This window comes from Macrobrachium nipponense, chromosome 2, assembly GCF_015104395.2.
Source record: "Macrobrachium nipponense isolate FS-2020 chromosome 2, ASM1510439v2, whole genome shotgun sequence".
NCBI classification, from domain to species: domain Eukaryota; kingdom Metazoa; phylum Arthropoda; class Malacostraca; order Decapoda; family Palaemonidae; genus Macrobrachium; species Macrobrachium nipponense.
The window spans coordinates 85727294-85745961 of NC_087201.1; the positions used below are offsets into that span (position 1 = coordinate 85727294).

The 18668-nt window shown below is 30.9% G+C and overlaps 1 protein-coding gene across 1 annotated transcript in view; it reads right to left on the bottom strand.

Annotated features, from left to right (window-relative positions):
- Positions 1–18668, bottom strand: part of LOC135220749 (phorbol ester/diacylglycerol-binding protein unc-13-like) — a 1290517-nt gene that overhangs the window by 744674 nt on the left and 527175 nt on the right. Inside the window, 2 exon segments of the mRNA XM_064258201.1 lie at positions 15413–15445; positions 18056–18179. Of these exon segments, the coding sequence (XP_064114271.1) occupies positions 15413–15445; positions 18056–18179 (157 nt within the window).

The window sequence follows — 18668 nt, forward strand, 5'->3', positions numbered from 1 at the left end:
TAATAATACACATTACTTCCAATTTAATAATTTAATAATTTAATATACATATATATTACTATTATAAATATATTTATAACTTAATGATAACATAGTTAATATTAGTATATATACGACTATCATATAGATAATTATGTATATAATGGTATAAAGACATAACAATACATACATAGGAAAGCAGTTAATAGAAAGTAGATTTAGCTCAGACTAGGTTCATGATATATGATTTAGTAGATAGTAATTAGATACATATAATAGAACATATAATGTAAATAACTAATATAACATAATATAATATAAATAATTTATATACATACATATATATAAAATATAATTATAGAATATTTTATACAAATAGATAGATATAGATAATAATATATGTACATATAATAGTTATTAACATATATAATTTATATACATAAATATATATATATGTTAATTATATACATAATACAATAAATTACATATGTACAATTATACATATATAAAGTACATACAATATTTTCATGATAATATTTAATAAACTATATATATTATTATTTACTATAATATACTTATTATATAGAATCTATATATATGTGTGTGTGTGTGTATGTGTATAATAATATATATATATATATATATATATATATATATATATATATATACATATATATATATATACATTATATATATATATATAGAATATATATATATATATATAAATATATGTATATAAATATATAGATATATATTATATATATATATATTATATATATATATATATATATATTATTTATATATAATATATATATATATAAATATATATTATATATATATATATATATATATTTATAATATATATAATATATATAATATATACTATAATATATATATAATATATATATATATATATATAATACTATATATATATATATATATATATATAATATATATATATATATAAAAAGGGTACAACCAGCAATTGCTGTACCATAAAACATCCTTTATTTTGTTATGACTACCGGTTTTCGGAGTAACTGTCTCCATCATCAGGTCTATACAAAAACACAAAAATAAAAAAAAAGTAAAAAATCACTAAACTACAATCGATCATTAAAATGAAGTAATGTTACACAAAAGTTACATTGTATATATAATAAAAAAAAAAAAAGAGTAATGTACAAGCATAAAAAAAGGCCACCATCTTAACATAAAAATATCAATTTTTTCTTCTATCTTTTTACGAGCATTGCGCATTGTCAATCCCCAATATTTGCATGAAGAAATTGAATACATAAGAAAAATAGGGAAAGATTTATGCTATCCTTCACATATATTAGATATTTGTTATAATAAAGCCCACAAAAAGTTTTATAGTGTAAGTAACACGCAGAAAGAAAATTCTAAGAACATTCTCAGTTTGCCTTATTTTAACGGATTTGAAACCATTAAATCATTGTTAAAAGCTTTTAATGTGAACCTTGTTTTTTCTTATAATAACACACCAAAAGGAATGCTAATAAAAAATGGCCCCTAAGAAAGCAACAACATATTATATAAAATTCCATGTATGGATTGTCCCTCATTTTATCTCGGACAGTCTAGCAAGGGCCTAGAAGTAAGGCTAAACCAGCATAAATATTCTGTAAAAACTGGGCAAACATCTAATGCAATATTCATTCATTCAAGTGAAAACAACCACCAAATAAATTGGGTTGGAAGTTCAGTAATTGCAAGGTCAAGAGATGTCTTATCACGAAATCTTTTAGAATCTGCTTTAATACAATTTACTTTACTTTTCATTATAATTTAAATGTTGGCTGTGGCCTTTTTCATTTAAACCCTTGTATTTGTAACATTTAAGAATGACCTCAAAGATATAATTACAGATTTAAATAAAAATTAGTTGCCTTAGAGTTATCTTCGTTGTAGTGTATGTCTAACATGTATTGTGAATATGTATTGTGAATATGTATTGTGAATAGCTGTCACCTATAATCCTTTAATTGTCTTGTCCTTGCATCTGAGATGATTGTCTTAAACTTTTAATTGCACCCATTGTTTATGCTTGTTTGGGAAGGTTACTCATCTTCCAGGTGTGTCGGATTCTAGGTACTAATCTCTTTATAATCCCTATCTGTCAGTTATACGAATCTTCTTTTGTTTTTTCCTCATGTATGTCAGTTCTGCTTAGTAAAGGACGTTTGAACGTTGAAAGGTCTCGTGATTACTCCATCGTTTATTTTCCTTCATGGCATATATCTTTATATATATTATATATATATATATATATATATATATATATATATATATATATATATATATATAAATAAAGATATATGCCACGAAGGAAAATAAACGACATAGTAATCGCGAGACCTTTCAACGTTCAAACGTCCTTTACTAAGCAGAACTGACATACATGAGGAAAAAGACAAAACAAGAAGATTTGTATAACTGACATATATATATATATATATATATATATATATATATATATATATATATATATATATATATATAGAGTATACTATATGATTAAGTTTTCTAATAACTGAAACTTAGCATTCATGCACATACTTTAATGTATACATACTTATTTTAGGTATACTATATGTAAATATACTTTTTAGTCATATAACTACCTTGACTAACACTACTTTTACTATATCTTTTATATTGTGTGTGCTGTCTCCTGAAGAATAACAATATAATACTGTCTATGATAGGTACAGTCATTTGTGGATCGTATGCAATGAAAATTAACTGTAAGTATTATTTTATATTATATATATGATAATATAGTATGTTACTTTAGGAATTAAGTAATGATTCTATTACTAAAGGCACTCTGAGCAGCTCAGGATATAGAATGACGTATATCTGTGGGAATTAGAAGCTGAATATCATGATAGTGGAACAAGTTTAGGAAATTTACACATGCACCTTATGTTGATTTACTTATACTGTCCATGTTTGCCTTAAATTAAATTTTTGTGTCCTTTACTTTAAATTTCTTTAATAAACTTACAAGCTTCAGGAGACACATGTAGTACTTAAGGCTATGAGCATGTGGAATACAAATTCTAAACTGCCACCTGTACATAAGCCTAAGGTTGCATGTATCTTCAGTTCCTGTTTTTTTTATTATTGGGATCATTTTAATTACTTCATGTCTTAAATTTTTTCTAATCTTGAACTGCTATATAAATTAATAATATATTATTATAAAATATATTAATATATATATATATATTATATATATATATATATATATATATACTATATGTAAATAATATAATATATATAAATAATATATTAATTATATATATATATATATATATTATAATATAATTATGTTAATAATTATATAGATATATATATATATTATTATATTATAATATATATATATATATATATATATATATATATAATATATGATATCTATATATATATTAAGTATATATAAATATATATATATATAATATATATATATCATATATATATATATATAGATATATATATATATGTTATATATATTATATTATATTAATTATTATATATATATATATATATATATATATATATATATTATGTATATATATATATATATATATATATATATACAATTAATATATATATTAATTATATTATATATATATATATAATATATATATATATATATATATATGGAAATTACACGATGGAAAAAGTGAAACAACAGCGTTGTTAGGACTTTCGACGCATCGGTCCTTTGCTAGTAAAGGACCAATGTGTCAAAATGCCTAGGAACCACTATGTTGTTTCACTTTTTAACTGCAATTTTAGAATATAGGAAACCATTTAATATTAAAGATTAAGAATGGAAGAGGTTGAACATACTCAGTCACTCTTCCGGAGGATGTATTAAGTTTAATAAATTTTAATTAAAAAGAATCAAAAGTGGAAACGATACCAAAGGAGATACTGAGAGATGGTGGTGAGAGTGCAACTTCTATTAATTAACGTGTGTGAAATATGACTTTTTGAAAGCAAGGTTGTAACAGGGTGGATGAGCAATAATCATCTCACTTTATGAAGAAAATGTGAGAGAATTGAGCGAGAATTATGGAACCGAGACATTACTATGCACTATATAGGACAAGGTCTTTATGAAGGCAGGGTTACAAGACTATTTAGTAATAATCTAAGGGTATTCATAAAAAACCCATAAGTTTAATGTTACTACGACTAGCACTAAATGGAAGTCAAAACAATGGAGAAAAAAAAATATGTTAGGCAGAAGAATGAAAGATGTTGATTTGCATAGTTATTTGGGGGGTAAACTGTATGAGACTAAGATTGTCTATCATACTCAAGTTAGAATATATGAAGGGGTTGTTGAAGCAACTTTCCTTTATAAGACTGATATATGGAAGTTAATTATGTGAGAAAAAGGTACATTCTCTTGCAATGCATTAGCATATCTGAAGTAAGGACTGAAATGATCTTGAAGCACAAGATGTCTGTGTACCAGAGGGAGGCAAGGCTGATATACAAGAGAAGGATAAATCCTACTCCTTTTCAACAGGTTTACGGGATGACGCTGAAACCCCAATAGCATTTTCTTCCTCCTACCTTACACTGATTTCTCTCAAACCTTAGTCAATAGGTGGACAGGAATCAAACAAAGGCAAAACCTAGCACTCTAACAATGAGAGGTAGCAAGTTTTTAACAGATATAACTGAGCCCATAATGAGGGAGCTGACTGAACAAGTTTATAACGAGGTGTAACTAAATTCATATTGAAGGAGTTGACTGAAGTGGTTTTAACCAAAAAGTAACCGAATTTATAATGAAGGAGTTGACTGAGGAAGTTTTTAGCCAAGGTGTAACTGGACTCATAATGAAGGAGTTTACTGAACTAGTTTTTAACCAAAAAGTAAATGAATTCATGATGAAATTGTTGACTGAAATAGTTTTTAACCGAGAAGTAAATAGTTTTTAACCGAGATGTAACTGAATTCGTAATGTAGGAAGTTACTAAACAAGTTTCTAACCAAAAAGTAACTGAATTCATAATGGGGGAGTTGACTGAACAAGCTTTTAACATAGATGTAACTGAATTCATAATGATCGAAGTGGGCTGAACTAGTTTTTAATCAAAAAGTAACTGAATTCATGATGGAGTAGACTGAACAAGTTTTTAACCGAGGTGTTCTTGAATTCATAACGAAGGAATTTACTGAACCAGTTTTTAATCGAAAAGTAGCAGAATTCGTAATGATGGAGATGACTGAATTATTTTTTAACCAAAAAGTAATTGAATTCATAATGAGGGAGTTAACTGAACAAGTTTTTAACCGAGGTGTTCTTGAATTGATAAGAAAGGAGTTTACTGAATCAGCTTTTAATCGGAAAGTAACATTATTCGATTCGTAATGATGGAGCTGACTGAATTATTTTTTAACCAAAAAGTAACTGAATTTATAATGGAGTTGACAGAACAAGTTTTTTTTCTTACAAAAGTAACTGAATTCATAATGAAGGAGTATACTGAACTAATTTCTAACCGAAATATAACTGAATTCATAATGAGGAACTTGATTGAAAAAGTTTTTAACATAAAAGTAACTCTGAGGGAGTTGAATGAACAAATTTTTAATGTAAAAGTAACTTAATTCATAAAGGTGGAGTTGACTGAACCAATTTTTAACCAAGATTTAACTGAATTCATTATGAGGGAGTTGACTGAACAAGTTTTTTACTGAAAAGTAACTGAATTCATAACGGGGGAGTTGAATGAGCAAGTTTTTTAACCAAAAAGTAACTGAATTCATACTGAAGGAGCTTATTGAACTAGATTTTAACAAAGCTATAACTGAAACCATAATGGAGTTGACTGATGTTTTTAACCAAGATGTAACTGAATTCTTAATGATGGAGCTGACTGAACAAGTTTTTAACTGAAAAGTAACTGATTTCATAATATAGGAGTTGTCTGAACTAGTTTTTAACCGAAAAGTAACCCAATTTATAATGGAGTTGACAGAACAAGTTTTTTTTTTATCTAAATGTAACTGAATTCAATATAAGAGAGTTGACTGGACAAGTTTTGAACAGAAAAGTAACTGAATTCATAATAAACAAGTTTACTGAAATAGTTTTTAACAGAGATGTAACTGAATTCGAAATGAGGGCACTGACTGAACAAGTTGTTAACCGAAAATTAACAGATTTCATAACGAGGGAGTTCACTGAACTAGTTTTTAACCGAAAAGTAAACAATTTATAATGAAGGAGTTTTTAACCAAGATGTAACTGAACTCAAAATGAGGGAGTTGCCTGGACAAGTTTTTAAGAGAGATGTAACTGAATTCCAATGAAGAAGTTGATTGAACAAGTTTTTAACCAAGATATGTTGATGACGGGGGACATTTTTGTTTTAGGAATAAACCAAAATGATTCCCATTAACATAACTGCTACACAAATCATCAAAGTTTATAGGGGAAAACTTTACATATCCATAATATAAGGTAAGTAATATCTTATGGCTTATTCTTCAGAGTACTGTACAGGGGAAAAATCTCTGTTTGAGGGCAAATTTAAAAGGAAATAGGGCTAAACAGTTCATTATGCCTAATGCCAAAAAAAGGATGCATAATTATCATTGTTATGAATGGCTATATAAAATATAAAACTGCATTATTTGCCTTAGTGAAAGCAGACATACAGGCCCAACCACTTATCTCTTAGAGATAAGTGTGAAGCACGTATTAAGAGAATTTGGAATTTTGTCTGCCAGAAAAACTGCAATATTTCTGTTGAAAACATTAGAAAATCTTTCGATTATCATGATATCCAGTAAAATCCTACCACTGGTACCAACAATCTCACTTGCGTGTGGTCACAGCACAAAAAACGAGAAAGTAACACTGGTGTCAGTATTTTGCGTGCCGAAAAAATCTCATGAAGTTTAATCTTTGTATCATTACATACTAAAATATATATTGTTATTTGAAATGAGCAAGGCACGCAACATTTCCTTTTGCTGAACAATGTCCTGATGATTATAAAGTGGGAAGGAGAATACCATGTAATGTTGGCAAATAAATAAACTAACATTTTCTATAAAAGTAGCAGTGCAAGCCAGAAAATGGTCATTTGTAGCTGAACCACAGTTCTTCAATATGAAATTTGCACCAGTTCTTAGGAAGCACGTAACCAAAGTGCAAATAAAAGTTAAAGTTGCGTGTTCAAATGGATTACCATTGTTTGAAAAACAAAACATCCAGGAACCTCCATTAACCTAAAATATAAAAGCTGACTGCGAATCCGATATGCTATCCTCTACTGAAACTTGAAATATTCTTATCAATATTCCTTTGCTGGGTGCTTTAGAGAGCATACTATATTCATGAGTTTTAGGAAAGAGTAGCCTGGAGTTGAGAGAAACATGAAGTGTGGTAAAATATTTAAAATCATTAATTAGTGTTACCTATGCAAAGTAAATCATGTAGCCAAAGAATGGTGGAAGATCATAATCAATTTCTTAGTTTTTCTGGAGCCCACCTCATAGCCTATAAAGTACAACACTTCCAGATCTATCCCAGATCAGTTTTTAACTTGCAAGCAAAGGCATCAACAAAGCTTCCGTTAAGACCATTTCAAAGCTTAGCAGTGAAAAGAATAAAAGATATCTGGCACTGGAAACAACGATGATGTGGAACATTAACATAACATGGACACTAGTAATCTGAAAAGCAAGTAGACGGTGCTAGTTCCTGAGGTCTTGGCACTAAAGACACTAATGGAAGTTCTCTGTTGAAACAGAATTTATGAAACAACCAAACAGGATACATAGCAGCAAATATCTACATCATAATTACCATTGTGGTCAAAACAAAACTGGTGTACAAGTGTGTTGTTACCAGATTGCCTAATGACACAGGGTTAAGCTTCCAATACAATGAAAAATTATGCCATTTCCTATGCTACTTTCCTCTGGGTAATTAGGCAATACTCATCCATCAAAAATAATACGAGATAATTCATAAAACCGATTCAATGCACTGACGCAAGAGCCAAAGTAGCAAGCAACCCAATTCTTGCCAACACCGTTGCTACTTGACAAATGAGTGGTCTGATGCTTTGGTTAATGAAAATGAACCATGAGGAAGGTAATGAACTACCAGGTAACTAAATCTATTTCCTTTGCACCCTGAACACAAGTAAAACTAACGCTAATATTAATAATGAAAGGGACTACGTATATTGTATCTTCGTCTTATGCGATTACTAAAATGTTTACTGAAGCACATAACTGATAAAATTCTCAATTTCTGCCAATCTTCAATCCTGAAATGCTTTCAACCTACTTATGAGACGAAACCAGTCTAAAAGAAATGAAATTACAACTGTGATATCAAAAAGGACTTAGGTGCAAGCATGTTGCATATGTTGGCGAGGATAGCATACATGTATAAATCAAAACCCTTGAACTGTAGTACAATAGTATATGTTAACGGTGGTGGAATTACTTTGGCATACTAATGTTATTTACCAGCCATCTGGCTAGCTAAGTATATTTTCCCGTGACCTAGGCAAAATGCTGGTCTAATATTAAAGCTGACATTGCCCTGACACGATTTAATTGTTTCAATCTTAAAGGTTTTTGTGTTCCAACAATATAAGTCACTGTTCTTGTAAGAGCAGATTAATATGTACTATAAAATAAATAAATATCGCAGTCTAAATATTTTTTTTAGTACAAAAAGTTTCAAAAATAATATGATCTACAAAGAAGGTACCCCTTGTTTTAAAATGGTGGATGTGAAATGGATTTTTAGAATTAGACAGCGAATCTTCACTTCAAAACACTGGGAACAAATCTCTGGGGATCTACTAACTACTACTACAATTATGAGCACTATGTCTAAGAAGCAGCAAAAGGCTATTCACGCAATAAAATGAAACCCTTTTACTAGAGTAAAACACTTCCATACACCACACCAAGAGCCATATTTCACCTTTGAAACTACATTGGGGAATTGGTATTTGTATTTCAATCAACCAAATTGCATTTGAGAATAGTTTTGTTACTATGCTCTTGACTTCCCTGAAATACTAGATATGCTCACACTTGAATTCCTAAAACTTCAATATTCTAAATCAAAAAAGAAGTGAAAGAAATATATATTTTCCACAAATTTGTCAGGTTGAAGAACCTCCGTTGCACCACTCAGCACTGGGGAAAATATTTCATTACAAAAATGTAAAAAACTACCTTAAGGTTGGATATGCTATTCCAGCTGTGAAGGTCACCGTTTTTAAAAGAAACAAACGCAGCAGCAGCATCAGTGGTATCAACAGAGATAAACATAGCACTAATACCGATGACAAACAAAAGCACTTGGAAAATGTAGTCGCCATACAGTATTTGGATTTGTGTCGAGCAAGGGGACTTTAGGTCTTATTAACATATGCAGCCAAAATGAAGAAAGCTTAGTCAAGCACAACATTAATTATTCACACTCCAAAAAAAAAGAAAAAAAAAAACAAAAATAAGACTTTTTTTATGTTTTTGTTTATGTCCGTGAAACAAAATATCTATAACTATGCTGAAATAGGTGCTCAAAAAGCAATGGTGTGAACAGGCACATAACTTTTCTTTGAATAAACTACTGAAAAAAACTTCACGTAAATTAATCATTCTATTTGCAAAACATGAATCAATAAATAACTTACATACAAGTAAGTACACTTTGTGTATGTCTATGTATGCATGTGTAGTGTATATATATATATATATATAATATATATATATATATATATATATATATATATATATATATATTGTATAATGTAATTACTAAACTAGCATTTCTTATACATAGTTAGTTACAATGAAAAAACCAATATCCAATAAATAATAATGAATTAACAAATATCTGGTTACTACAAATTCGTAGATTGTACAAAATCCAAAAGGCTATAGTATGATATACACAATTTATTCCTTGTTTAATTTAGCAAAATGTACGTGATAAATCACCACAGAGTGAGGATATTTTCTAAATTTTTCATATATTCCTTGCCATAATCTAATTTTTAAAAATAAAATGTACTCAAATTGCATCACTAATGCAATACTATGCAATATCTAACATGGTGAACAGGCACTCGACCATAAAAAATAAAGTAGGGGACATAATGCAGCTAAATATAAAACTAGAATCAATAGAAAAGCAGCCCTGGAAAAAAAACTTGCTGCATACTAAAAACATGCTTGCTTTCATTAGTATCAGCTTTATAATACAGAATAACTCTTCAAAGATACATCAACTTTGATGAAATCGCACTGGCTTTCTACAAACTCGATCTTATGATCTATCATGAGTATGGAAAAGTGAAATAGTCTCTAAGACTAATCGACTTATTATCAGTGCACATCTCCGATCAAACAGCATCAGTAATATTCTTTCATGCAGCTTAGGATAAACCTTGCCTTTCATCATGCTGAACTAACTGATGTTGACTGATCAAAAGATCATTGTCTCACTGATTCGCTAGCTTACTGTTGTAATTGAGGTTTAAGTCATACATTTCAAAAGCCATGCAAAACAATGCATGGTGCAAGTGCATCATAAATAGTCGTCATGCACTACAACTAAGGGAAAAATCAAGAACAATAATGATGATTAAGAAAGACTCGCAAAGGTTTCTCCATCTCTGTGCAAGATGAAATTTTCTATAGAAAAGAAAGTCTTCCCACAATGGCAAGATACACCTAGCGGATAGGAAAAGATGCGGCACAGAACAAAGCAATAATACATAATACACAAGGAAGATATGCTCAGACTTTGGGAGGAGAGAGTTCCTAAGCAGCTACGAAAAGGAATAACACTGAAAAGGACCAAGTACACTGAGGCGGGAGAGAGAGAGAGAGGGTGAGATGAGAAACTGGACACGAGGTGGATAAGAAAAGGGAGTGAGTGAGGGAGGAGGACGAGCTAGTCATCTACTCTGACTCTATAAAAGCACTGACATTTAATAAAACTAGCTATAATTTTATGGTGCTTGAAACTGTAAGTCAAGTCATATCTTCCACTCTCTGGCAATATGCGATGGATACACACATATAGTATATATATATATCTATGTATATAAATGTAAGTCATAAACAAATATATATATAGGTAATCTCTATGTAGATTTATAATAATCCGTAGTAGACTGAGCAGGCGTGAGTGTAAACTAAGATCTAGTGGGTGATGGGGATTTCCTCTACAGCGCTTCCGTGCCGTGGCGGAGAGAGTTGTGTGTGTGGTGGTGGTGGTGGTGGTGTCTTACGATGCAGGCACAGTACATAGAGGCTCAGGGCTTGTACCGTCAGAGACATACAAATAATAAGAGAAAGTAAGCCTTCCGTCCATTCTGTCCATCGTACATTTGCCATGCAAGTTCGGTGAGTCACGAGCAGACAAGACAAGATGTGCGGAAGGCGTAAAAAGACGGTCCCCAGTGCATATACAGAAAAATGTCATCAATCATCACGGTATGCAAATCATAAAATGTAGTGACTGAGAGAATATACTAAGAAAAAGCAATGTTACCACCATACACAGCTGTTGTAACATTGTCATTATGTACTGCGGTATATTAGACTTCAGGGTGATAACTTGACATTCACCTTTTTCTAAAATCAGGATAAGATACTGTTATTTCAAAGGATAAGTTTCTCCTCTCTACCTCTAACTGAAAAAATCTCAAGTTAGGAACTTGAATATCTCAATACTATATTTACATATATATCTACAACAAAAACTATAAATGCTGCATAAGTTAATAACAGGTTACCAAGATGAAGAAAGGACACTTTTAGCAGTGGAGAAATCCTACACCTGAGGCTTATAAGCCGAAAGCAAACTCATAAGAAATGGATAACATACTTTCTTTAGTATGTAGAAGAAAACCGAGGTTTGAAATATTTGTAAAGGCGAATGCAAGTTCATCTACCATGCTGGGAGGATGTTTGGACCTTGGTGCTCTTTGTCAAGATGACAGTGAAATCTGAACATTGGCAGATATGGGAAAACGAGACAGAGCAGTCTACCCTTGGGGAAAAAATCTTAGTTTTGGAAAAATAATGAACCAGCTGTGCCTACTGCAGGTAAAAAATTGTGTGAGCACATGTGTGTCTGTGTACCGTGTATGTGTATCGAACGTATGTAAGTATGTGTGTATATCTATCTATCTATCTATCTATCTATCTGTCTATCTATCTATATATATTAATTAGATATATATATATATATATTATAACATTTACATTACATACATACTACATACATACAATTACATACACAACACACACACACATATACACACACACTTGTGAAATGTATTCGTTACATTCATCATGTGTAAATACAACGCCCACATTTCCTAACATGCATGGAAGTTTTCTGTTAAAAATCCTTGAAATCCCAAATACAGTAATGAAATGAAAAGTCACATTTGCTTCAAAATTCATACTGAAATTAGGAAAAGACATCAGTCAGCAACATCATCACTGCACCACCAAGAAGGAGGTTTCGTTTCGACTGGACCTTCTTTCTAACCTGAATCCAAATCTGAAGAAAAGAAAATGTCTTTATTTCATTACCCATCATGGATTTCCAGTGTTTATGGTAAAATATTCATGTTGTCATCATCACATTCACACAAATTAACCAGTTCCCCTAAACACGCAGTTTCAATATGTACATACACAAATGTCTCTGAAACATTCATACCTAAACTGTTGAATCCTGAATGAATGCCCTAACCACTACATTGGCCACTTCATACAAATGGAATCCCTTACATACGCTTCATCATTCACCTCTTATCTTGCGTACATTCTCTCCTTCTACATATTAAAGTCATTCATTTCTAAAAACTCTTTCATCTAATCTATCCAACCTTTTTGTCAACCTACCGTTGTCCATTCTTTACACATGACAAAACCATCTTATAACAGTTATGAACCATCCTTTCACATACGCTTACCTTTTCAGCACTTTTATGATCACCTCCACATTTCAAGCTACATAAATACGTAATTCATCTCTACAGCTTCAAGTGACACTTCACTTCATAAACGTGAGCTTGATCGAAAATTCTTTCAATAATCCTACCTCACCATTCAGACATTCCAAGTCTCTTCCCTAGCTTTGCAGCACACTTCCTTTCCCTAAACTACTACCTTTGTCTAAACTACTTCATGTTTTTCTCTTCCTTGCTTCTATTTCCCCTTTGAAACTGCTTCACTAGTCTCTTTAGTGATTCTGTACTATCCCCAATCACTACTGTATCATATACAAATATCACTCATTTCAAACTCTAAGAGAGTAACTTTCTGTACCTACTGTATGTATAGTTATCCATAAAATAGCACCACATCTCATTATTCACTAATCATTTAATTCAGTGACGAAGTGCTCGTACGTGAAATGGATGAAACACTAACAACTGATGCACGAATGCGAGATGCAGCTCTATAGAGAAATTAAAATAAGTTTTCACTACTTTCAGAATTTGTCAAAGCAAAATAACAATTAAAACAACAACACTATGCTATATGCTCAACGATTTCTTGCCAGCAGATGACAAAGTAGAATTGATTAAACATCCTGAATATTATAGATGTAAGTTTGTCTTTTGTAAGTCTAATTTGTACAATGCGTGGTCTTCCATCTAAGCATCAATAGGGTGAAACAAATTCAGTCTGAAAACTATTCCTATAACTAGAAAGAAAATAAAAACATTGTAAAAACAAATGTACAAGGTATATATCATCTGTAATCTAACTTGCTGATCTGGGTGCCATTTGAGTCTGCCGAATAATTTCTGTAAGCACAGCATATTTGGCTGTAAGGAAAAATAAATCTGCCTTGGACATTTGAGGTCTTCACACATTACAGGTTACATAATACAGAATGTCAAACGCATGTATGAGGAAAATCAGTCCAAACAATTGAAGAGTTGGCTAAAATAATGACTAAAAAAAGTATATATAAAATCAAAAGATCACTGCTTTTGTCAGAATAATTTTACATACACACAAGTGGCTTCTACTACCAGACAGTGCAGTTCATGTAATACTACTTTATGAGAGCATATTTACAATCAGAGGAAGTTTACTGTGCACAGATCCCACAGGAATAAAATGTATTTATATAAATACAGGAACTAATGGGAAATGATTATTAACATTTACTCTATCCACGTAAAAGAGATTTCTTGATGTAAACAACACGTGAATAACTATGCACAATATATAATGCAAGAGTACTCTTTTACACATACATTCATTAGCTGTTTACTTTATACACAACACATGTACCTGTATACATATCCCAGTATTAAATATAATATATATAAAAATATATATATATATATATATATATATATATATATATATATTACATGCATACATGTGTAAATACATATAAGACATATTAATATGCATACTATATGTGTATATACAGTGCTTATACTGCAATGCAAATATATTATACAGCTAACATGTCCGCAAATATATGTATATGGTGTGTAATTATACATATATACATAAAAATTTATTTATTCTTCTCTATTATTGTACATCACATCCACCCATAAATTTCTCTTTGTGAGCAAGGAGCATGAAGGCTGGGGATCGCTTTTGTAGTGAATAAAATCATACTCATGCAAAAGATTTGAGAAAAAATAAATAAATAAAAAAAGCCACTATCTTGAACCCTTCACCTATCCTGTCGAACTTCTGCTGCTATGAGGGGGAATGAGATGGAGAGTCCCATCCCTACCCCTCTTCTAGAGAAGTCTGGTACGACTTTTACAGGTTAGGTTAAGGTGTTTAAAATAGAGTGGCTCCGTGTTTTGTGTATTTAATCCTCCCAACATGTACTTGATGATGTAGGGGTTGTTGCCAATTTCAGGCAATATGATATATATATATATATATATATATATATAATATATATATATATAGATATATATATATATATATATATATATATAAAACCAGTGCAAAGCACAACATACAAAATGTACAAAAATACATATACTGTACATGAAATGAAGCTGTCCAGTACTTTCAGTTGAATTAGCTACAAGTTACGCAACACTAATTAATGATCAAGTGACTAGACATACAATACGGTTCAAGGAAGGGCCGTTAACGGGGGCGAAATAAATTTTATATCATTTTGTCCTTTTAAAAAGGCCGAGGGGGGGGGGGTTGTCTTTCGGTGGTCATTTTGTATGTTGGCACGTCTGTTGCAGTCATAAACATGTCTTGCATTACAACTATTTTAAACATCTAAGAGGAAGTGTGGTAATGCAGCTCACATACAAAAAAGCCTGCACTTTTATTTCTTCTCGTATAAGAAGCTGTACTGTACCTTTCTTCCTTGCCCTTTCTTTGGCCTTTTTGCCTGGTAAGGAAACAAAAGGTTTAGAATCATGGCGTCATGCAAGAGAAGAGTCTTAACTCAGTTAGGTGGATGTTCGACTCTCATTAATTTTTTTTTTTTTAGTCACATTCTCTTGGCAGCACGGAATCATTATACATACTTTGAAAGGAAATATGATGATCGTACCATAATAAAAAAAAATGAAATACATTATCTATACGTGATCTTAAAGAACCATAAAACAAATACGAAAAATTATGAAGAATTCAGTACAAATTCAAAAATGTAAATCAATGCCTTAATGTAAATAAAAAGTAATGAACAAATGCAGTCAAATAAGAAGAAATTTATATTTGGCATCTGTTCTCTAACCAAAATAAGATTCATACACTGGTTTGTAATTTACATAATATCAATGCAATCTACCAAAAACTAGAATATTATGAAGTAGTAGATCTCTGTAACTACTATAGAAACATAAATGGAAATATCTGGTTTTACATAAAAAAAATAAAGTGGTCAAACAAAATAGTATAAACTCGTCCTGTGCTTTGGGGTTTAGATTGTCAAATCTTACAATCAGGTTCATGTAGTTCCTAAATAATGAGAATTAAAATAAAGTACTAAGATATATATATATAATATATATTATATATATATATATATATATATATATATATATATATATATATATTTATATACTATAATATATATAGATATATATATTATATGAAGAGAGAGAGAGAGAGAGAGGAAGAGAGAGAGAGATATTGATATGAGAGAGAGAGAGAGAGAGAGAGAGAGAGAGAGAGAGAGAGAGATATCATAATGTGTGTATGTAGTCTTTTAACTCTAGGTTCATGCAGTTGCAAGGTAAAAGTTTCAATTAATCCCTTAAAGACTTGTGTCATCATGCTAAGATCCTAAAGATAACCGAGTGTTGCAACTGTAATAACCTTAAAAAACACTATAATAAACAGAGGCTCCACGTATCATTCGAAAAATCTTTAAAACGAAATACTTAAGTAAAGCAAAATGAACATACGTGGGAATGATTCGGTTACTAACTGGGAAAACTGATCTATGTATACCCTATCATGTTCTGAAACGTTATGCAATGAATATCACAAATGATCAATGTAATAAGTAATAGCCACAAGGTTAAAACAAAATGATAAAGCCAAGTTATTGGTGCTGTACTGCGAGAAAATTTTAACTAAATTCGTTGTTTGAAACCATTAATCAAGAATGACGACAATTATTCAATACAATAAAATTATAGAATGATTCAATTACATGTTTAGAAATCAATTTGAAAAATAATGTTACTCTGGATTCTAGTAAGAAACCTTAACAAAGTTTATCAAACCAGAAATCAGCTACTAAATTTTAGACATTTATAAATTTTTTTTACCTTAAATGATTGATAACTCTATTATATTCTATACCTCAATTCACTAAGTAGAATCTGAAAGAAAATATTAATAGTATAAATCAAAGTACAAAATAAATGATAAAGCAACACAAAATTTAATTTAAAATATAAGGAAAAATATCTGAAGACAATCAATATGTAAGTGTGGAGTACTAATGAGATTAAAATTACCAAACAACATAAAAAAAAAGTGTGTACTGACCTATACTGGAAAAGACATTCAGCGAAAATCCTATAAACGGAATATCCAATTCTGTCTACGAAACGTATCGTGTTCTGAAAGCACTAAGGCTGTCTCGTTATTCGAATAAAAAATGAAAGGGATTAACGTACGAATCCATATAATGCAAGAGAAAACTTTCTTTAGACAACTTTACACAATAACCGATCATTTACGCAAGCGAAGTTAGCAAAACCCCTTAAGAGTTTAGTCCAATTACCCCTATGATGGGGGTGTAACATACTGATTAGAAGACACGATTTATCTGACAACTAAAAACTGGGTGAAAGGGACTTAGAAGTTAACGAAAAACGAGAACAAACCGTTGACATAAACTCAGGCACATGATAGAACCAAAAATACAAAAGCATCTCGAGTTCATTATTTCAATAGATCTCTAGGCATCGTCCCACAACTACTTCAGATTCCGGATCCGATGGGACCCATTCACAACAATAAAAACATGGTTTCTCGGAAGAAAAACAAAATCAGCGGAGCTATACAGTTACATAAATTGGTTTCACGCCTTACTTAACTATCAAATTCACGGAAATCTGGATCCGACTATGATCATTGTTCCGTAACAAATGCTCCCTAATTTTTCCAAAACTGGAAATATTTCGGAATCTAACAGTCATAACTAGCAAAGTACAAAATTTTGTATTTACGTGTGTCTAAAAGAATCAAAAATCATTTACAAAAAATGTAACAAAAATGGATTAAACATCAGCTTCTTCATCGTCAATTAATACTGCATTCCTTTGCTGTGAATGAATCAAGGAAAAAAAAGTAAAGGAAAGAAACCTGTAATGATTCTTTCAAATATAATACAAAATTAAAACTACTACTAACGTAGAATGAAGCGTCATATTGAACCTCGTGGGTGAAACAAAATTTCTCTCAAAATAGGAAATGACTAAAGAGAAGAAAATTGGCATTGGTTCGAAATGTAGTGTTTGTTGTAAAAGAAACCCACCCCAAGGCAATTCGAATCTGCAGTCCAAGAGGACGGAATCTCCCGTAGGCTTGGCAGTCCCCTTGACCTCTCCATTCTCCACCACTCGTTCCGCATCCAGGTAGTACCAGCGTCCTTCGCCCTCCTGAAAGAACACGAATAGGTCATCAAGACGGCCAGGGATCAAATGTCGAGGCACCTGCCATTCCTTTTCAATAAAACAATGACTTTATTATATTTACTTCACAGACGGCAGAATGGAAGATGCTGCATTACTTCTTTACAACCCCTCCTTAGTTATGCATTTGCGTTATGCATAAAAAAATGAGACTTTATACGGGGGAGAGGGGGAGAAGAAGTGTTACACAGTGGACAAGGAATTCACCAAATCTTAAGGTCATCAATAAGGGACACACTGTTAAGTTGCAATCAGTTTTGCACACGTTACAATGTTCAAACTGCCACGCCAATGTTTTACTCTCCCAATATCATTGATCGTAAGGATAATGGCAAATGCAAAACTTATTACCATATACTTAATTTGATGTCTTTATAATTACAGATGCAGACAGGTACAGTCAATATACAACTCTTGACTCCAAACGCACGATTCAATACACAAACCATCAATTTG